Below are 21,962 nucleotides of genomic sequence, written 5' to 3'. Positions count from 1 at the left end.
TGGGGATTCTGGAAAGGTAGACACACTCCTTAACCAGATGGAAGTGGACGAGTCCTGGGCCTGGACTCAGTTCTGCCTGCTCAGCTCTGTACTCTGAGGAAAGTTCTCTCTGGGACTGTCTAAAGGCAGGCTGACAGTTTACAAAGCATGTCGAGATATGCCTCATTTGATCTTCATGACAACCCTTGGTACTACCTCCCTCATTATCCCTTTTACAGATGGAACACATGAGACTTAAGTCCAAGGGGCACACCCGAAGTCAAACTTTTTGGAGCTGGTCTAGTCAAGATTTCAGAGACTGAGACAGCCAAATACAATAATCAAGGGTGGTCATTGTAAGGGCGATTCCTCTCTAATTCATCCCGGTCTCAGCAAGACCAAGTTTCACAGACCTCGGTTCACCTGGCCACTCAGGGTAACCTAAAAAGTTCTGACCACAACCATATAGCCCAGCTGTCTAAGAAGCCACACCCCCCTGCAAAATTTCATTACTCAAGTTGGCAAGAACGCAGCCCCCACCCCCAGCTGGGTCTAAATAAACGCCCAAGTGATATCACATCCTGCTGTAGGCTCCAAAATAGCCCAGGCCTGCCCACAAGCGATCACAAAGTGCCAGGCCATGCAGGGCCAAACCAGCAGGGATACCCAGCCCAGGGCGCCCTCCACACACTCAAGCAACTAAAGCAGAAGCCTCAGGGCAGGAAGGCCCTTCCCCCCAACCCCCTCGCCAGACAGCCTGGCCCCACCATCCTTGTCCCCCTGGTCTAGAGGCCCCACAGCCTCATTGCCCCAGCGCCAGCCCCTGCCCCAGCGCCAACCCCATGGAGCCTCTGCCGCGGCCAGCCTGCGGGATGACTCCGCCCGGCCCGACTCGGACACCCCACCACTCACATTGCTTCAAGAGCTCCAGACACAAAGCCATGAGGGCCGGATGGGGGTCAGAGACCCAGAGACCCGGCAGAGACAGAAAAGGGAGAGGGAGTGACAAGGAGCAGAGAGAAGGGGCGACAGGGGATGGGGCAGAGAAGCAAGGGAGCAAGATCTCTGGGCAGAGGAGAAGGCTCAGAGGCAGGCGGCAGAAACAGCAATGAGACCACCGACACAGATGCGTGGAAGAGGCAGAGAGCAAGGCGGGGACCGGGTCCAGAGAAGTGGGGCGCTCGGAGAACAAGGAGACACAGTGACAGCGACAGCGGACAAATCTAGAAAAGGCAGAGGTTCTGAAGTTAGGGAGCTGGGGAGATACCGGGGGTTTAAGGAGACCATTAAGGGATGTAAAAGGTTCTGGTAGATATGGGAGGCTCCGAGAAGTGGTTAACCCGTGGGGAAATATGGGCTAGGTGAAGGTAACCCCCAGGAATCAGGGGCACACGGATCAAGAAGGACCCTCAGGATGTGTGGTAAGCTCAGGGGTGGCCTGGGTGAGTGGAGTGTGTTCTGAAGGAGAGGACCCAAAAGATTTAGGGAGTCCCAAAGAATGGGGGTGCCAGAACCCGTGGCTGTAAGAGAGGAGAGGAGCGCTGGGAGAGGGGACCCGAGATCCTGGAGCGAGGGAGGGGCCGAGAGCGCGAGAGCAGAGACAAAGAGACAGCGAGCTAGGGAGAGACAAAGCGGGCTCAACAGAGACACGGGCCCGAGGGCCAGCGGCCCGACAGAAGGACGGAAGCGCGGGCGAGCGGGCGGACGGACGGACAGACGGGAAGACGGGGCAGGGCAGGGCCGGGCGGAGGCGGCGCCCGTCTCCTCGCGGGGCCGCGGCTGCTCCGGGCGGCGCTGGGCGGGCCCCGGGCGTCCGGGCTGAGGAGGCGGCGGCGGCGACGACGTGGGTCGGACAGACGGACGGAGTGACGGATGGACTGGCGGCAGCTGCGGCCAGCGGCGGGCACTCACCCTCCTCCCTCACGCGGCCCGGCCCGAGGCTCCGGTTTTGTACGCCCGAGAGGCGGGGCCTCCGGGTTAAAGCCCCGCGCCGGCCCCGCCCCTCGCGTCAGCCGCGCGCGCGTCGCCCGGGATTCCGGGGCCGCCAGGGGGCGCGCGCAGCCGGGACACAGCGCAAGCGCGCACGCGTACCGCGCGGCCCACGCCCTGGCCGGCCGGTCTTGAAAGGGAGTGCGCGCCCGCGCCGGCTCGCGCATGCCCGAGCTGAGGGACTCCGCCCTCTCGAACCGCCCTGCCAAACCGGTTCCAGCTGGAACTTAATGCACGGTCCGTACGGGAGGCCAAGTGGCGGTCCGTCCCTACGGGCTCACCCTGGTGGCGACGCCTCACTGTAGGTAGGGAAACAGGCTGAGGAGAGGAGCCACCGTGGGCTTTCCGTCCCTCACGCAGGTCCTAGATACTCAGCCTGGCAGTGTCTAGTTGTCTCTCCGCGCTATCCCTTGCTGTGCTCCCAAGGGTCCTAAGGATGGGTTCAGTATTACACTTGTGTGACCTTAGGCAAGATGCTCAACCTTTCTGTGCCTCACCAGTCTTTGTAAAATGTGACAACTGAGTGAGTCCAGTCCCCTCCCCCAGACTGGCAGTCCATTTACAGCAAGTTCTGCCAGGCACTGATCCTTGCAGCGTGACAAGCCGGTTGCCTGCTTTCTGTATTTGGATCTGACAGAGGGCTGTGAGGAATGAAGAAGGTAACACTGTTTCCAGTCTTCCCTTTGCATTAAGACATAATAATGACAAAAGCAACAAACTTATTTGATGGCAGCACTGTGCTAAGCACTTTAAAAGCAGGAGTTGGCTACATCGTGCTCTTCGGTTTCATTTGCTTTACTTAGTGAAAAGACAAAGTAAAATCTTGATAGACTATGACACCCCAAGTCACCCTTGTGTCACTGCACCCTTCCAATTCAGTTAACACTCCTTGTCTAACCTTGGGCAAGGCCCCCCTTTCTCTCTGGGATTCGCCAGTGCTGAGTGTTCCCTGGAGAGAAACCAGGCAGAAACAGAATTTTAAAAAGGAAGTCTTTGACCCTCTAAATCCAGTCCACAGAAGAACTCATGGGCAGCTTCAATCTGGACTTCACCAAGTCTGGACCTTGGTGCTAGAGTTCACATGTCAGCACACTTCTCTATTGGTACTCCCCCCACCCCACACACACACCTGCGGGCGCTCGCACACACGTTCCTCAGGTCCTGTAAGGTGTTTGGGGGGTGGGTGGGACCATTTTGTGTACTGACTGGGTCCTCACCCAGGAGCTCCAAGTCTGGCTAGCCTCTCTGCAAAAAGGAGTTGACTGGACCCAGGCCTGAGGTGTAATACTGGCCTCAGATCCTCCTGCATGAACCTGGGCTTCTAGGGGAGGGTAAATGGTCCTTTCCAGATAGTTGCTGTCCTGTCCCAGGTGGCAGAACAGCAACTGGCTAGAGTTTGAGTCACCATTTCTGTGGATTCTTTAAAAATGTGGACAGTGAAAATCCGTGCAGTCCGCATATAGTAGGCTCTCAGATACCTAGGAACGTCCCTGTACTGGCTGCTTTTGTGTGTCAACGTGACACAAGCTAGAGTCATCAGAGAGGAAGGAGCCTCAGGTGAGGAAATGCCTCCTTGAGATCCAGCAGTAAGGCATTTTCCCAATTAGTGATCAAGGGAGAAGGGCCCAGCCCACAGTGGTCCTGGGTTCTTTAAGAAAGTAGGCTAAGCAAGCCATGGGAAGCAAACCAGGAAGCAGCACCCTCCATGGCCTCTGTACCAGCTCCTGCCTCCAGGTTTCAGCCCTGCTTGAGTTCCTGTCCTGACTTCCTCCAATGATGGATTATGATCTGGAAGTGTAAGCCAAATAAACCCTTTCCTTCCTAACTTGCTTTTTGGTCATGGTGTTTTCGTCACATCAAATAGAAACCCTCGCTAAGACAATCTGGGACAAGGGCATGATAGAACGTAAGGAGAAGCCTGCCTTCTACCCAGTGCCCTGAGGAGAGGTGCCTGCTTCAACAGTAGGAAATTTGACAGTCATCCAGGATAAGGCCTCCTGAATCCTATTACCACTGACCCTATGGCCCTAACAGGGCCGCTGTCCCCTGCCTGACCAGTATGACAGCCTCTAATCTTGTTCCTACTGCCAGATGATTCTCTTCTTCTTTGTCACATCCTTGGGTTGCTTCCTTCCTAACCCCATAGGACAATGAAGAGCTCAAAGCTTTGAGAAACATCTCCTTGACCTATTTTCTGAATAACCTTGACTGTGACACTTCTAGGCTTTGTAAACCTTCCCACGCCCACTTTTTGAGTATATGTGTGTGTGTGCGTGTGCGTGTGCGTGTGTGTGTGTGTGTGTGTGTGTGTGTGTGTATCGGGGTTAAGTCAGGAATGGCAGGTATGTGTAACGCTGGCCATAGCAGACATCACTAATTGGTGGTGGCTCACTTAATCTGTTTAACTCAGATTAAATCTCAAACCTTAGCTTCAGGAATCAGAAATGACACTCAAATTACAGAATGTTTGCCCTGACACTCTGGGGACTGAATGGGCTGAGGTTACAGGGCTCTGCTGTGTAATAACTGGAGATTAGGGTGGACTAGGCTTGAGAGACAAGACCTATGTATATGTGCAAGGGAAGGGAAAGGAATCAAAGAAATCAGAAGAGTTCTAAGGGATGAGAGAAGGGACAAAATGAGAGGGAGAGCAGCCTGTGACTTAAATGGTCCAGATAACCAAAGTCTAGATAAACAATATGAAGCCCAGGTAGGGACGGCCACCTCTTCAGTGACCTATCAGCACTGAAGAAAGTACCCTGGGCCTCTGAGCAGGGAGGTAGAATGTTTTCTGGACTGGAACTTGTCCAGCTCAACCTGGAGCTTGCAGTATGGGTGAAGAATGACCCTAAGTCTATGTACCTGTGTGTGTGTGTGTGTGTGTGTGTGTGTGTGTGTGTGACCGTTTCCACATTTGAAGATCTAGAGAATGTAATTGGGAGGGTGCCACACAGTAGTCTCCCCACCCCCACACCACTTGCTGTGGGCCCTGTGTGATATCTCGGCTTCTGAATCTGTGTGATGTGATTCAGAGGGAGTGGGAGAGACATAGGAGGGAGGAGGGGAAAGCCCAAAACTGAGAGGAAGGAAAGGAAGAGAAACAGAGGGCTGAGGGAGAAACAGAAGGCGACGACGGTTGAGTGGGGGAGCTGAGGGAAGAGATGGGAGGGAGGCTTGTCACTGTTCTTGCTTCCTTTCAGAAGCATAAAGAAAGAAAAGGCAGACCAAAGGGTCGCATCATGGCCCTCATGTCCCCTCCCAGGTGTCCTCTGGCTGGGGAGGGGCTGTAGAAGCTGAGCCCCTGCTGACCCGCTGCCTGCCAGTCACCTGCCAGAGCTATTTCTGGAATGTGGAAACTGGGTCAGAAAGGAGGAGGGAGGGTGGCAGTGCTGGAGCCAGAGCTGGGAAGCTGTGAGTAGTGGGTGGGCAGCTACACGCCCCGCCCCCACGAGAGCAGTTGGTTCTGCCTAGGTGCCCACTGCCTCAAGAGCTACCCTGCACCCCCATCTTCCCACCTACCTGCCTGCATCTGGTCCTGTGAGCACATGGGCTCAGGGTGGAGAAACAAACAGAGCTACATGCCTCTCAGCCAACAACTCAGAACCAACACGGGAAGGCTGGGAAGTAAGAGGAGAGCCTTCTGAGTAGGGGGACTGGCTGTGTGCTGGTGTGTGCCTGTGTAGAGGTGGGTGATTCTAAGCTGGACCTCCATGTATGGTTGTACAAGTTTTTACACTGATTAAGGATGCCCCGTGTGTGCATGCAGGGCGCTACTCACAATATAGACATAGTCAAAGTATATAATTACTATGACTTTTTTTTCCCCCGGCAGATGGACGTAAAGGACCATATTCTAATAGAAACCACTGTATCATGGTGACTTTTCAGCAGATGGTGGCAGAGTGTCATAGGAGACAGTGCCCTTTTTTAACTCGGCACAAAACTACCACACGGACCAGCTGCAGCTCTGGCCAGAAACCTGGAAATCTGGTGCCTTTGGCTTTCCTGGGTGGCAGGTGAGTATATCTGCAGAGCACAAGAGGAGCAGAGGTCAAACCAGAGCAGGTATGTGGAGGTCACCATGGGAACCTATAGTGAAGGCGAATGGGGAAGCCCGGAGTGTTTCTTCACAAGTGTGGGTGTGAGCTTTGACGGAGACACACAGGCTTGTACTTTGTGTGCAGGGTGTGTCGAACTAGGTATGCACATGTATGCATAGGATTATTGGTACACATCTGTCTTCACGTCTTTCTTTGTGTGTGTGCACATCCATGTGTGGGTGGGTGTGTATGTTGGGTGTCATTTTCAGTCTGTACCTTCTTTTTGAGAAACTCGCCAAGTTGGCTAGGCTGGCTGACTGGTTAGGGATCCACTGTCTTTGCTCCCTCAGAGATAGGATGTCTGTGATGGCTTAAATGAGAGTGGTCCCCATACGCTTCTATATTTGCAGATTTAGTCCCTAGCTGGTGGATTTTTGAGAAGGATTAGAAGTATTAAGAAGTGTGGCCTTGCTAAGGAGGAAATGTGGTCTTTGAGGTTTCAAAAGTGCATGCCGGACCCAGTGTCTGTCTGACTGTCTGCCTCTCCTCTCTTGTCTGTCTGTGTCTCTCTCCGCCTGCTTCCAGAGGATCAAGATGTAAAACTCTTAGCTACTTCTGCAACACCATGCCTTCCTGCCTGCTGCCATGCTCCCCACCACGATGATAATGGACTGAGCCTCTGTGAGCCAGCCCCCAATTCAATGCTTTTCCTTGAGCCAGGAGGGGGCAGTGGTGCACGCCTTTATTCCCAGCACCTGGGAGGCAGAGGCAGGTGGAGCTCTGTGAGTTCAAGGCCAGCCTGGTCTGCAGAGCTAGTTTCAGAAACCCTGTCTCACCCTCCACCCACATCAAATGAAGAGTCGAGTTACTCATGTCTCTTCACAGCAATAGAACACTAAGAAGGTGTGTTACCACGCTTGGATCCCCCCACCCCCAACAGCATGGTACTAGTGGTCCAAATTCAGGTCCTCATGCTTGCACTATACCAACTGTACCATACTGTATACAGGTCTTTCTGTGACTGTGTAACGTGTGTCTGGGCAGGTACGAGAGGGTGTTGCACAATACTTTCTTGACTATATTTGTGCAAAAGTCCCTGAACTGTTTAACTGAAGCCTACATCCTTACACTTGATAACAAATGCTGGTTCATCCAGAATGTGCTCTGTGTGTGTGTGTGTGTGTGTGTGTGTGTGTGTGTGTGTGTGTGTGTGCGTGCGTGCTTTCGCACGCTGTGATTGCCTTAATTATTATTACTGAAGCAAAGTTGGAATTTATTTCTTTAGAAATGTAGGGTCTTTTGGGGGCTGGGAGGGGCTCATCACATAAAAGCTGGCCATGAGGTCTGATGGCCTGAGTTTGATCCCTGGAACCCACACGGAGGTAGAAGGAAGGGCTGGAGAGATGGCTCAGCCCTTGAGAGGCAGAGATAGGCAGATCTCTGTGATTCCAGGCAAGCTAAGGTTACACAGTGATGCCCTATAGGAAGGGGAAAGAAGAGGGAGAAACCATGCATGGGGCACTGTTTGCAGGCTCAAACACACACACACACACACACACACATCATGCACATACATACACATAGTGAGGAGAGGTATTTTAATGCAGATTGAAGGAGAAATAGATTATAGGTAGATGATCGGTTGATAGACACTGAGGTTGAGACTGAATCAGTGACCTCAGTTCTCAGTTCTTTGGACTTATCGTCTTTGCTATGTCTCACAAAAATCTCTGTGGCACCATCAGCTTTGGACTAGTGACTTGCTTTGACTAACTGTTTTTGCCGATGCGAAGCCAAGAGACTTGAGATGTCTTACAAAATTAGTTCGTCCTCCTATCCTTCTGCCATGTCCATGGGGGAAACAGGGCCTGGCTGGGACACTGGCTCAGGAACAGCCTTTGGGCCCAGGGTATAGGACACACAGAGCAAAGGCAGCTGATCAGCAGCTCATAAATGTCTGCTATTGTTCCCCACTGCTCATCCCCAGGCGCCATTGAGACGGTACACGACATAGAGTGTGACTTCATAACAACCAAGAGCTAGCATCTTGGCCCCAGGATCACGCAGTGAGGGAAGGATGAGCAAACTATTAGGGAGGATTGGAGAAGAAGCCTGGCTTCTGTTTGGGTGTGGCTCAGAACTCTCAGTGAGATTCATCTGTACTGACTTCAAGTGTGCAGATGTAGTTGGCTAAGACCTGAAGACCTGGGCCCTTTGGATAAGGAAGTAAAGCGAGAACTCACAACCTGTTAGGGATACTTAGGGGAAATATAAAAGGCCTAGGAATTGCTGAGCTGAAAAAGAAATCAGTCAATTTTAGTCTCCAGTCAGTAGATCATTCTCAAATTAAGATACAGCCTAAGATAAAGATCAAAACAAAGTCATTGCCATTTATAATACCACACAGGCTAGGGCTTAGGCTTTTAATCTCAGCACTTGGGAGGCAGAAGTAGGCTGATGTCTGTGAGTTCAAGGCCAACCTGTTCTACATATAGTTCCAGGCTAGCCAGAGCTACATAGTGAGATCCTCTAAGAAAGAAAGAAGGAAAAAAAGAAAGAAAGAAAGAAAGAAAGAAAGAGAGGAAGGAAGGAAGAAAGAAAGGAAGGAAGATAGGCTGAGGGGGGTTGCTGGAGTGACTCAGTGGTTAAGAGCACCGACTACTCTTCTAGAGGTCCTGAGTTAATTCCCAGCAACCACATGGTGGCTCACAACCATCTGTAATGGGATTCAGTGCCCTCTTCTGGTGTGTCTGAAGACAATGTACTCATATACACAAAATAAATAATTCTTTTTTAAAGGAAGGGAGAAAGAAAAACAAAAGCACTTGCTATTTTTGCAGAGGGTGGGGTTTGGCTCACAACTGCCTGTAAGTCCAGTTCGAGGGGATCTGACACACTCTTCTGGCCACTATGGTCACCTACATGCGGGTGGTGCATATACAGAAAAGCAGGCACACAGGCACACACATTGATACAAACCCCTCAGGTGGGCAAAGGAGCTATGGGAAAGCTCAGTGGTGTGGTCCCACAGCATCCCAGTATAGGAATAGTTAAGTAAAGGGAGGTGAGGCTCAAAGTGGTCGTGGATATGACTTTGGCACAAAGTGACATGAAATTAAATTAAATGAACTGTGTTTGATCTAGGTCAATCAACTCAGTCAGCTTCTGCTATGGAAGGTGAATCCTTCTGCTGCTCCTAGGAAGGAAGCAGGCAAAGGTTCAAAGTTCATTTCTCAGGGCAGGAAATCTTCAGAACGAGTCTCCTATCTCACAGAGTGGGCTCATCGGCTTGCTCAGAAGGACTTCAGAATCGCCCAAGTCAGAAAACCTGTGAGCCCCCTCCTGTCCCAGCTCAACAGAGTCTGGGTGGCAGCTGCCCTGTCCTTGTGCTAAGTCAAAGGTCTCCATTAGGGGAAGAGGGTGTTGGGTGACAGGGCAGGTAACACAGCTTTTTAGATCATAGGTTGATGGATCAAGAAAAGCTGTAGGGCTGGAGAGATGGCTCAGCAGTTAAGAGCACTGACTGCTCTTCCAGAGGTCCTGAGTTCAATTCCCAGCAACCACATGGTGGCTCACAACCATCTTAAAGAGATCCGATGCCCTCTTCTGGTGTATCTGAAGACAGCTACAGTGTACTTACATATAATAAATGAATAAATTAAAAAAAAAAAAAGGAAAGAAAAGCTGTAACCAGATCTAGCACAAATCATGGATCTCAACACTGTGGCTGTATGAAACTTAGGGGGATCTTGGGTAGGATAAGTGTTCTGTATGAGAGAGGCATGCATACATGTGTGGGATACAGCAGGCTGATCTTCAACCCTCTGCGTGCACACCCTTTGCCACAGGGATACAATCTCTTCTCCAAAAGTGAAAAGGGTCCTCACCCTTGATTCTGAGCTCAGTCGTGCAACTTGCTTTAGCCAATGGGATGTTTGCTTATGTTGGGCCTTGAATGTGCTTGTACTGTTAGGCTCGCTCTCTTGCCTTCTGCCCTCCTCCTGAGAACAACTCATTCTGAGGACCTCTGGTCCCAGGAGAAGCATGAGGCTGACAAACTTGGGGATGTCTATTGTTGTACTGTGTTTGTTGTGCAGCATTACGGAAGCAAGAGCTATCTCAAAGAGGGGCCCACATGGCCTGGGTTCTGGGATGTGCAGTTATGGGTCTGTGCACTCATGAGTGATGGGGGCTGGAGGAAGTCGAGGGTTTATTTGCAGTGAATTTCTATAGATGTCCTGCGTCCTTCTAAGCCCATCTCAATAGCACACGGGAGGCAGAGGCAGGCAAATCTCAGTTTGAGGCTAGCCTGGTCTACAGAGCAAGTTCCAGGACAGCCAGGAGTACACAGAGAAACCTTGTCTCAAAAACACATCCCCCCAACCCCCAACACACCCAGAGAACGTCTCTGGGGCATGAGAATGTGGAGAAGGTGATGTTACCTGAGACTCCCATTAGTGCAGCAGAGCTCTGGGACAGCCTGGCAGAGCTCTCTGGATTTGGAAGCCACAGAACAGCAGCAACCTCCACCCCAGCCTGGAGACTTCTGTAGAGTAGCGGGTCACCCATGAGCAGAGACGGAAGGCACTAGAGAAGCAGTGCCTCCAAGAGGCAACTATGTTGCTTTTCAAACAGGTTAAAATGGTTACAGGGTACGGGGTGGGGCTGCAGTTGTCTTTAGAAGGCTCTGTCCTAGGACAAACTGCCCAGCTAAAAGGCCGAGTGAGGAGGACCGACTGCCAGATGGTGAAGCCCAGGGGGTGGGAGGCAGCTTTGCTCACCCTGGGACAGAGGATGCCGGGAAGCCTCTTCCCGATAGGATAAGAAACCAGACTGTGGCTTCAGTTGTTCAAAGTCCCCAAACCAGTAGAGCCAGAAACAACAGTGAACAAGACTCAGAGAAGACCAGACCATGACACCTAGCTCCTTGACAGCGTTTTCCAGCCATGTCAGGCCCCAGGTGCAGCGGCACGAGATTTGCGGCAGACTGGTCTAAGAGATTAGACTGGAATGGACTCCTCACAGCTAAAAGCCAGGCTGTTCCTCCAGGTGTAAAAGGGGCCAGAGTTTAGGGATCTGTCTTGGGGTACCCACTCGGGCTGGGATGGGAAGTCTGCAAGGGTAATGGGCAGTGCAGTGGGACCACCGTTTCTGCTCTGTTCCTGAAGGGACCAGTTCATTTAATCAATGTTGGCCACCTGCGTACAACATCTGTGGGGCTCAGTTCACTTAGTGACATCGGAAACCAGCAGCCATCTCTTCTTACAACCCAACCCCACTGCCCTGGACTGGCATGGAGGTTCAGAGTTGAGGCTAAGGAGCAGTTATAACAGAAAGTACCTGTCCCGTCCCAGCAAATGGTGTTTACTTAGGGTCTGTACATGGCGAGAATGTTATAGGTAGCTTCCTGCATGGTCCAACAACCCCAGGACTCTAGGGTCTGGTTTAGTCATGGAGAAAATAAAGGGCAAGAAGAGTAGACTCAGGGTGGTCTCGACCAGTCCACACTTTGTAGTGTGGCCCCTGGTCTGACTTTCTGCTTCTGCCTGGCTTGGGCACACAGTGTGGCTCCTTCCTCTGCTCACACAGGGGTCAGAACAACCTGAGGACGGTAGGGCCATCCCTGATTGTGAACATGAGAGACAAACTCACCCCACTGGGAAGGCTGGGAGTGGATTTAACCCCTCATTCCTCTCTTTGCCTTCCCTGAAGGTTCTTGCCTTTCCTATAGGTTTGTCTACACAGCTAACCCCAAGTGGGTTAGTAAGCCCTGCTTATCAGCAAGAGGCTGCTCTAAGCAGGGATCTCTGGGCTCCCACACTCTCCATCCCTGCCCACTGGACGGTCTGTTTCTGCTAGCTGTTTAGCCTCACCAGTTAGCTGTTAGTTCTCCACCGTCCCTCCTGTGGTGACCTATGGCTCCTCCCTGGCATCCCTCTAGGCTGCCCACCCGGATATTTCCTGTGCCCTCCCCTGGTGAACAGCCCGAAGTGGAATGAACGCCAACCTCCTGCATACGGTACTCACTTGGAAGTGTACGGCTGTTGCTGAGGCTGCCGGTGCTGGGCGGTGGGGAGAGGGACTGCAGGGAGACACTGTCCTCCTCCTGCGAGCAGCCCGCCTGGATGGCTCGCAGGTAGCTGTGGCTGCGTGAGCGGAAGTAGCTGGGCAGCGACAAGTCGAGCGCCTCTGCGGCTGTCGACTCAGCCTCACTGCAGGCCGACTCACAGGCTGCCTCATACTGGTCACTCAGGTCTGCCTCCCGGACCTGTCCAGACAGAGGCAGGCATCAGAGCCTGGCTTTGCCAGTCTTTGCTGGTCTAGCTCAGCTCCAGGGCTAGAGGCTTTCCTTGGCTGTCCCTTAGTCTATCTCTCCTCCTCTCACCTCACTCAGGGCACAAATGCCTTAGGATTAAACAGCCCTCTCATCTCTGTGGGCCTCCGTTTCTCCATCTACAACAAGAAAAATGCTGGAATATTACAGGATGCTGACAAAATAAGGTTTAATAAAACCTTGTTGTCTGTACTAATCTACTGAATTCATCATGAAAGAATCTGAGCCATTGGTAATGTTGGGTATTTACCATTTAATAAGTTCTTTTTTGGGGCTGGGGATTTAGCTCAGTGGTAGAGCGCTTACCTAGGAAGCGCAAAGCCCTGGGTTCGGTCCCCAGCTCCGAAAAAAAGAACCAAAAAAAAAAAAAAAAATGCTGGCCTGGTGGCAAAGCCACGTCTGCGCTTGCTCTTGCTCCCCGCAGGCCCCTTACCTAGGAAGCTTCTTACATCTTTTTTTTTCTTTTTTTGGTTCTTTTTTTCGGAGCTGGGGACTGAACCCAGGGCTTTGCGCTTCCTAGGTAAGCGCTCTACCACTGAGCTAAATCCCCAGCCCCCATTTAATAAGTTCTAGTAACAAACAAAAACAAAAAACAAAACAAACAAACAAACAAACAAAAAAAAACCCACAAGAAACCCCCCCCCCCCCCGAGGGACAGTAAGAAGACACTTGTCAAGGGTACCTAGTGAGGAAGGAGCAGAACCAGCGATCCAAATATGTAAGGAATAGTAATCCAGTGGATGCTGTGGTCTGAAGAAAGGGTCTGGGAAGGAGGCAAAGGCTAGAGACAAGCGGATGCAACAGCTTGGTGGATGGTGACCACCATGATGTCTTACCAGGGCAATAGGGGGAGTGGTTATGGGTATCTGTGCCATTTCAAATCACACACTTCCTAAGCATCTCTCCAGAGATCACCACCCAGGATCCTGCAGACAGGAAGCTAGAGGTGTGACACAGGGGCCTCACCACACCTACACCCTGAAGATTCTGGTAGCCCTTACTGATTTCCATTACAGGCTATGTTGGCAGCTAGGGGCCATGCAGCAGAAGCTAACGAGTCAGCTGGCCACAGGTGGACTCTAGGTAGAAGCCTGGGGGACCCAGAGCTGGAGGAGGATCGGGGAGGAAGAGAAGGAGGAGGAGGACGGGGGAAGAGGAGGGGGAGGCACAGCGGACCGAATGCCCTGTGGAGTGACGATGGATCTGGGCCAGCTCTAACCCAGCAGCACAACCTCAGCAGCTCTGGGCTGGCTTAAGAATGCATTTCCTTGTCTGCGTGAAAGGGAACAACCTGGGTAACAGCCTGTGTGTCCTTCAGACCCAAATGCCTAGATGGTCCCTCACATAACTGGGAAGGCATTTGGAAAGGTTTGAACCTGTGCTATCATGGAAGCTATGAGACACACACGGCCATGCCATTTAGGTTTACATCAATTAGAACTGAGTGAATTTGGTAGACATACTAGTCACATTTCACTGGGTCAAACACCATGGACAGACATGGGTTGTAGACCATTAGCTATCACTGCAGGACATTCCATTGGATAATCTGTTAAGTTAAAATCAGGCCGCATGGCAAACCCAAAATACATCTACAGAGGACATTAAAGTGTTGTGTTATCTTTCAAAGACGAAAACCGATGTATTTTTGAGAGCCTCTGTGACTGCCCAGGGCAACAAGGTCTTGCTTTGGATCTGCACCATAAGAACAGAGCTCTGGGGTTGGAAAGATGGCTCAGTGGTTAAGAGCACTGAGTGCCCTTCCAGAGGTCCTGAGTTCAATTCCCAGCAACCACATGGTGGCTCACAACCATCTGTAATGGGATCTAATGTGTGTCTGAAGACAGCCACAGTGTACTTATACACATAAAATAAATAAATTTTTTAAAAAAAGAACAGAGCCCCAAGAGCAGACTGCCCAGGTATTGATTGTGGGCCCATCATCTTCCTGACAATACAAATGTGGGCAGATCATCTACTCTTTGCCTCAGTTTTCCATCTATAAAATGGGACTGATAACAGTCCTAATTTCAAAGTGCTGTCAAAACTAAATGAGGGCTGGGTGTACTTGCCTCTCTCAGTGCTTAGGATGCAGAGGCAGGGGGATCAGGGCCTTAAAGCTAGGTGGGCTGCATAGGAAGGTTAAGGCCAGTCTGGGATATGAGGCCCCATCTCAAACAAAACCAAGTCTACACAAGCTGATTCATCACCTGGTCAGAACAGAGTCCAGGAAAGACTCACTGGTCACACACACCTGATAATGCAGAAAAAGCTGTGTGGCAGGACCAGTGTTTATAAATGTTTGTGCGGATGTTCCCAAACCGGTAGGAGGTGTCAAGTAGTCTGTGTGAGTGTCCCTGAGAGGCATGTACAGGCGCTTCTGTGCGTGTTACTGTCACATGTTTAATGTAAACCTGTGGGAGCCACGGGATGGAGAATTGCCTGGCTACACTCCTTACAGAGTAACCCAGTGTCCTGTAACATGAGGACGATACAGCACACACTGTGGCTGGAATTAGGAGACAGCCAGAACTAGCTTCGCCACTATGTGGGAAGTGCCTTGGGAGGCATGCCCACCCCTGACCGAGGTGAAAGGCTGAATTCTGTGTACGCTTCTACTGAAGTTTGGTCTGCTGCTGTGTATTGTAAGCCCCAAGTAATTGTCAAAGTCAAATAAAATAACCTTGGTCTGCATCTCATTCATTCGTAAGCTAGACAGGGGTTGGGGGAGATGTGGTGGTTTGAATATGCTTGGTCCAGTGGGGTGGCACTATTCGGAGGTGTGGCTTTGTTGGAAGAAGTGTGTCACTGTGGGCATGGACTTTAAGACCCTCCTCCTGATCATGTGGGAGCCAGTCTTCTCCTATAAGCCTTCAGATGAAGATGTAGAACTCTCAGCTCCTCCTGCACCGTGCCTGCCTGGATGCTGCCATGTTCCTGCCTTGATGATAATGGACTGAACCTCTGAACCTGTAAGCCAGCCCCAATTAAATGTTGTCTAAGAGATGCTTTGGTCTTGGTGTCTGTTCACAGCAGTAAAACCCTAACTAAGACAGAGGATAAGTTTAAATTGGATCAACATTTCCTGCCCCCTTTTCTGGCCTTGGAGCTAGGAGGCCAGGGACTTCTTCAGGGATGGGTGTCCAGAGGAATTATAATTCAGACAGACACACAGACAGACACAGTCACACTGACAACTTTTACAAAGTTAAAAGTTTCCATATTTATGCCAACACCCCCACATCCTTAAAGGGTTACTGGGGCTCTGGAAAGGAGAAAACCAAGGGACCTGAGCCTGTCAGAGAATGCCTCAAAGTCCCTAACCTGTCCAAACAGAATTCTTCCTGGTCTCATCCAGGGAGAGAGAAGCAGAGGGTGAGGGGGTTCCTCAAGGAAAAAGTGCATCAGCATCTAGCTGACAGCAAACCAGCTTGGGAGCGACTGACTAATGGAGTCTCCCTGGCTGACCCAGGCTTCAGCAGGGAGGCGGGGACATTACGGGTTCTCCTTCATTGCCCTGCTTCTTCCCCATTGCCCTGCAGTGACTTCTTGTCCATCCACAGACCCTAGCTCATGCCTTCCCAGTTGTAAGGACAGACTAAGACACAGTAAAGTGATGGCTCAGGGTCAGGGCACAGTGATGTGTGCCTCACCTCCATCCTCAGGGGAGCTGCTGTCCTAACACAGCTCTGCTTGAACCTAACCCAGACTGGGTACCTGACCCCTCAGCTGAAGGCTTAGGACCAGCCCTGCCCTCTGGTTTGGGGTACAAGCCTGGCAAACATACTGACCTGTTGATCATGGCCAAACAACTGAGGGATCAGGGAAGCCTGTCCAAAAACCTGCAGGAGAGAGAGAGGGTGCAGTTTACAGGAGGGCCAGGCCTAGTCTGGGCTACTCAGGACTCTTCCCTACCCCATATAGATTCTGTTTCGAAGTTCTGCTTGACTTCCTCAGGGATGGGAAGCTCACTTCCAGGGCTGACATTGAGGACATGTTCTCTAGACAGTACCCAGGACCACTATCTCCTGGACAATGTCACTTTAGAGCCACCAATGTAGCTCAGGACATGGAAGATTCCAGATGCCTTAGAACTAAGGGCAAAGTATTCTGGGTACCTGGGGCAGGCAGGCTGGGATGGAGAAAGTGTGTGAGCGACAGAGCTATGGAGATGGAGACATACAGAACACCCAGGGAAAATGTAGTGAACAAGGAGAGAAAAAGGCAGGCAGGAAGGGAGGGTGAGACGGGCAGGAAGAGAGGAAGGGAGTGGAGGGGACAGACACAGGAAGATGGGAGCCATGGGTGAGGCTAGGCATGACATGTCTATCAAGATAGCACTTAATAAGCCTCTGCCTGCCTGGGTGCTGGGCTAGGTGACAGGAACCCGCAGGGAACAGGAGTGTGTAGGGACACCCTAGCCTCAGCAGGCAGAATGGCACAGACGTCAGCAAACTACTGTGACTCCAGGGATTGGTGCCTGGGAACAGCATCGGGGACTGCTCTATCCAGGGTGACCAGGAAAGGCCTTTCTGAGGAGGGAGACAGGGAGGCAGAGCTCTGGACAGACGGTGATGAACTGAGCCCCCTGACTCCTTTAGTCCCCCTCACCTGGCTGATACAGCCGGAGTCATTGAGGCTGTCACTGATGGGGTTGTAGTCCTCTTCCCAGCTGGGGTACTTGGACGGCAGCGGCATGTCCACTGAATCCAAGCGGTCCAAGCTCCTGGCAGGGAAAATGATAGACAGGGCTCAGCCCACCACTGTTTAACCGGGGGAACTGAGGCCAGGAGGGGGGCTCCAAGCGAACGGAGAACTCCCACCTTTGGGAGACCCAAGAAAATCTGTGGCAGACAGCCCTCACCTGTCATGCGCACTGTGGCCTCAAGGTGGCAGCCTATGCTTGCATTTGCCTGTTTTAAACTGGAGGCCTTGCAACCTAGTCCAAGGCTACAAAACTGAAAATCTAAGGCAATTCCAGAAACTAGACAGATCGATAGCCTTGGTATTTACCTAAAAAATGCCCGGAGGTCCTCAGGGCCACTGTGATGTCCAGATATGGGTTTGCTGTTTGCCCTGAAGACCTAGTTTCTCAGTCTTTCTCATATTACCTACCCCTGCCCCACTCCTCCCCAGCCTTACTCTAGGTCAGTTTGTGATCCTGACATGGGGCTAGGACTAGCCTCCAGCTTTCTGCAGAGAATGTCTGGCGAGTCACCACCTCTTGCTCCCACGCCATGGTCCTTATTTATGGATTGGGGATGACACATTGCTGGCCCTGAGGTAAGGACTTCACGGTGCAGAAGTAAGTGCACCGGGGCAAGCACAGTAGCCAGCAAGACCAGGGTCAACAGACAGCAACCATTCCTATAACTGATCCCTCTCGCCAAGGCTGGCTCTAGTTACGAAGGGCAAAGGACCCTGGGGTAACTCCGCCACAGGAGTGAACTTACTTGTGCATATGACTCCTGTGGCAGAATTTAGCTAATTACAACTGAGCAGGGCTTAATTGTAAGTGGGGCTATTTAGAGGACAAGTTGTTAGCAGGCAGGGCTTACCTAAGCATGAGGAAACTCTTATGGGGGGGGGTGGTATTCACTTGGACCTGAGTGAGAGCCGAGAAACAGGATCCATCTGTAGGCCAGGTTTCTGCTACAGTGGCCAAAGGGGAGGAGGGCCAGGCTCCGGAGAGACATAGGGTATGTACAGTGTGAGGCTCACCCAGGGGACTCAGCTGGTTTAAGGATAGGATTACAAGTTCTGAGACCTTCCTCCGGGATATACTGTTAAGACAGGCCTCCCATTAAGTTAAAGTGGTAGATCCTACAGGGTTCAATTCTGGACAGTACTCCCAAGGGGCGTGGCATACACGAAGGGGTGGGGCTCCAGCAGGGCTGTAGTTCTAGACCTGAGGATGGGCTACTCACCTGCGGGGGTTGCTCTGCTCTCCCAGGGACTGCTGCGTGGCCCTCAGATAGCTCTGACGCCGTGCCGCAGTCTTGGGAGAAGGCTTGGGGCTACCACCTCCAGACTCATCACTGTCTTCGTCGCCCATGGCCTTGATATAGCTGCCACTGCGCATGCGCCGGCACGGGATCGGCCCCTCAGCGGTGCTATCCATATCTCGAGGGGACAGCAGCGTGGTGCTCCACTCTCCCCCTCCGCCGGGCACCTGGAATTTCCAGAGACGAGACTCAGATGGGACCTAGGGGCCAGCCAGGTTTCCAGCCGGTCAGAGAATAGGGTCTCACAGACCCATTTCTACTTTGACAGCTTGAGCCTTCACTGTGGGCTTTCCCGTCCTCGATCACCCAGCAACAGCAAGCCCTGGGCCGGGAAGACTACCTGGGTTCTAGAAGTCTCTCTGCCATGGCTCGAGCGCCTGACCTTACCCAAGTCCATTCCATTTCAAGCTGGGTTTGTGCCAGCAAAACTTCCCACTCCCGTGATCCCAGAGATGGCCTCACTGCAGCTACATTTTACCCAGCATTCCTTGTGTCCCATTTCCTCTAGTGACACTTCAGGAGACAGAATAGGAGCCTACGGTGAGAACACCAGTTCCAAAGGAAAGAGGTCTCCCACAGAGAGACCCCCAAGACCTGGAGTCTGAGCCTGGTTCTACAATGGTCTTTAGAGGTCCCTGGATGGATCCCCCCAGTACATCAATGTGAGTGTGAAGTCCCAGAATCAACAGTCTTTGTTTTAAACCCGTCTGTGATAGAGGGAAGTGCTGTGCACAGTTGGTGATCCTGTTTCAAGTGGCTGTTCCATGTCTGTCATTGTCAGCTACTCTGGGGTAGTGGGATGTGCAGTCTACACTCCGGTCCCTTGGTCCACTCTTGGATACATGGTCACCTTGGGCACATCATGGCACGGACATGCTCCAGAAGCTGGAGCCGTGCCCTATATACATCTTAGCACACTCAGAGCAGGCACACACCTGGCCTGCTCTCATGTTCCTCGACAGACACTCCCAGCATACTTCCCCCCTATGCAAGAACACACACCAGCATGTGCACACGGAGATGATTCATGTGGCAAACCCCTGTGCAGCCACGGCACCTGGGCACATACATTATGTCATAAGATTGCCACCGCATGGGGAGGCTGCTCTCCTCCCAGAGAATGCTGGGTCTACAGGTTTCTGGATGCAGCAAGCCCTCTATCAGGAATTCAAAGGCGCACTCCTGTTCAGCATGGTTGGATGGTCCCACACCCACCCTTGTACCCTTGATACCAGTAGCTACTTCCTGCAAAGGACCTGCTTCCCAAACTCAGCCTTTCCTCAAACCCCAGCCGACCACCTAGCCAGCTAGTCACCCCATTCACACTATCCCCAGGGAATCGGACCTTGATCGTCCCTGTTCACTCTGCTATCCAGCAGGCAGCACAAGCCCGCAGGGCCCAGAGTCCCCTCCCGGTGTCTCGAAAGCGTTTCCTACAATCAGACAAAATCCACACAGAGTGGAGAGTGCAGGTCACACACTGCCCCTAAACGTCTAAACTAAGGTAGCAGATGGACAGCCACGAAACCCCTCAATATATCTAAAAGGCTGCCTCAATTTCAATTTCCTGCTACTGTGAAAACATACCCCTCCCCCACTGTGTCACTGTCCCTGGGGTTGTATAGAGAATGACGAGAAGGTGAGCCTTGTCGCACCTTGGAGTTCATCTTTTCATAATGCATTTGATGTGGCTTCTGCATGCCAGTCAGGCCCGTGCTTGCACATCCTGGGGACAAAGTGCTCATTTCTTATAAGAGCAGCCCCTCCCGTGTGGGATCCGTCCCTGTCACTTCTACCATTGGACTCCGTCTACACACCCACCATGCAGGACCCCGCCCCACCTCACTGTGCAGCACCAATGCTGGAGTCTTTGGCTGCCCTCAGGCTGCAAAGCTTCACTGTGTGAATTCCTCTGGACAAACCTCCCTCCACCCCTGTGTGTCAGGCCTTGGGGCTGGGCCCTAGGCAGTCCCTTACCCACACCAACCACCGCCTGTTCCTGGCCCTCAGGACTGTGACTTCCTTATTTCTAGCTGTGGTGGCCTCAGCACCCACTTGTCCATCTACTCTTTCTGAGCACTTCCTCCCTGCCAGACCCTGTCCTGGGCATTGGGGGACATATGGCTGCATCAAATGTGGTCTGTGTCCTCCAGGAAAATCCAGTCTCAAGGGAGTGGCAGGAAGATGACCATGAAAATGTCATGTGTTGGTCCTGGGAGCAGGGAGGGATGGTACAGCTTCTAGATCTGTCATCTAAAGGGCAGGGACATAGTTCAGTCTCTCCGGGGCTGGGTTCCCAAGGGCCTGATTAACACACCTGCTGAGAACATTGTGAGCACAGGGATCCTCTTATTAAAAGGTCCCCAACCTCTGATTCCACAATTGAGAGAAGCGGTGCTTAGTGTGAAGCCGTCTCATCTGTGCTCCAGCTGGGACCCCAAACCATAGCCACCCTGCCCCGCCCCGCCCCACCCACCTGCCCTGCCCCGCCCCGCCCACCTGCCCCGCCCCCCCGCCCCCGCCCCCACCCCTACCTGCAAGTAATGGTAGGCCAAACCCTGGTGACAGGATTTGGACTTCAGCAGGCTCTTATCCAAAGTGGCTGAGGTCTTCTGGCAGACCTCGTGGGCATGGCTGAGGGTCAGAGTGGACCAGGAACCACGTTTGACATAGTTGGTGTCAGTGCCCACTCCAAGGCTGGGACAGGTAGCAGGGGGAGCAGGCGGGGGTGGTGGGGCAGTCAGCTCGGTGGTAGTGTTCTTGGTGGTTTTGAGCATGTGTCCGCTGATGGTGTTGTAGGCGTGCATGAAGTAGCGGGGCTGGGTACGTTCTGGCTGGCGGCCCAGAGTCATCAGCCCCGAGGCAGGGCCGCTGCGGAAGGCACCACCCTCACCGTCCAGGTTGTCATCGGAACTCCACCAGCCCGAGATGTTGGAGCGGCTTCGCCGTTTGGGCTCCCCAGCCTTGGCCCGTTCCTTGCTTTTGGCCCTCCGGCCTTTCCCGTCCTCCAGGACACCTTTCTTGCCGCCGTTGCCACCCACCTTGCCCGTGGTGCCCTCCATCGAGGGTGCCTTAGTGAAGAAGAGACGCTGGACGGAGTGGACCAGGTGGCGAATGCGGCCAGGACTCTCACCCCGGGCCTTGGCCTCGCCCCGGGGGAACTGGAGGGTGCTGAAACCATCCCGGTGGATAGGCAGTTGTTTCTCAAACTGGTCCAGGAGGTTGGCAGGCAGCCGGTTGATCTTGGTGGCTTGGGCATGGCTGGGGAACGGACTTTCCTCGGGCACCTCAAAGTGGGAGTTGTAGTGGATCCGGGGAAAGGTGCTGCTTGGTGGGGGCAGCTGGTTGTTGAGTGGGAAGAGCCCATCCCCCGGCAGTGTGTTTTGCCCAGGGAAACGGGCTTCCCGGGCAAAGGCCTCGGTGGGCGACAGCAGGTAGGGGTTGCGGTCAGGCCCGGCAAAGAGGGGCTCATGAGGTGGGTCCAGGCTGTCGGAGAGGTGGCGGGGGCGGCTGTCACCGAGGCCTTTCATGATCCTGGCCCACGGGGCGGGGGCCTTTGCCCTAGTTGGGCACTGGTGTCACCTGTCCCAGGCAGCAGCTGTCCTGGGGAGAAAA

At 52.7% G+C, this 21,962-nt stretch overlaps 1 protein-coding gene and 1 long non-coding RNA gene across 11 annotated transcripts in view; one reads left to right on the top strand and one right to left on the bottom strand.

Moving 5' to 3' along the window:
- Nucleotides 1–21,962, bottom strand: part of Dlgap4 (DLG associated protein 4) — a 147,598-nt gene that overhangs the window by 36,060 nt on the left and 89,576 nt on the right. For 4 of the 8 annotated variants that reach the window (XM_063283180.1, XM_063283179.1, XM_039104402.2 and 1 more), the window contains exons 3-7: nucleotides 20,882–21,950; nucleotides 18,270–18,514; nucleotides 16,954–17,068; nucleotides 16,134–16,184; nucleotides 12,036–12,276 (exon numbers count right to left, since the gene is read on the bottom strand). In XM_063283180.1, the coding sequence (XP_063139250.1) occupies nucleotides 12,036–12,276; nucleotides 16,134–16,184; nucleotides 16,954–17,068; nucleotides 18,270–18,514; nucleotides 20,882–21,877 (1,648 nt within the window). In that variant the 5' untranslated portion in view covers nucleotides 21,878–21,950. Of the gene's footprint in view, nucleotides 1–891; nucleotides 2,042–12,035; nucleotides 12,277–16,133; nucleotides 16,185–16,953; nucleotides 17,069–18,269; nucleotides 18,515–20,881; nucleotides 21,951–21,962 lie in introns of those variants that run through there. The other 4 variants (XM_039104406.2, XM_039104408.2, XM_063283181.1 and 1 more) reach the window with 3 other exon arrangements.
- LOC103691945 (uncharacterized) lies at nucleotides 2,022–15,347 on the top strand. Of its 3 annotated transcripts, XR_010065005.1 has the most exons (3): nucleotides 2,022–2,273; nucleotides 5,801–5,984; nucleotides 11,950–15,347. It is a non-coding gene; the product is annotated as an uncharacterized LOC103691945 (long non-coding RNA). The 3 variants fall into 3 exon arrangements; XR_010065006.1 differs by having other exon boundaries at nucleotides 2,022–5,592; nucleotides 5,801–15,347; XR_010065004.1 differs by having other exon boundaries at nucleotides 2,022–5,653; nucleotides 5,801–15,347.

Source organism: Rattus norvegicus, chromosome 3 (genome assembly GCF_036323735.1).
Source record: "Rattus norvegicus strain BN/NHsdMcwi chromosome 3, GRCr8, whole genome shotgun sequence".
In the NCBI taxonomy this organism is placed as follows: domain Eukaryota; kingdom Metazoa; phylum Chordata; class Mammalia; order Rodentia; family Muridae; genus Rattus; species Rattus norvegicus.
The sequence above is the reverse complement of the archived record's forward strand: the minus strand, read 5'-3'. Positions and strand labels throughout refer to the sequence as shown.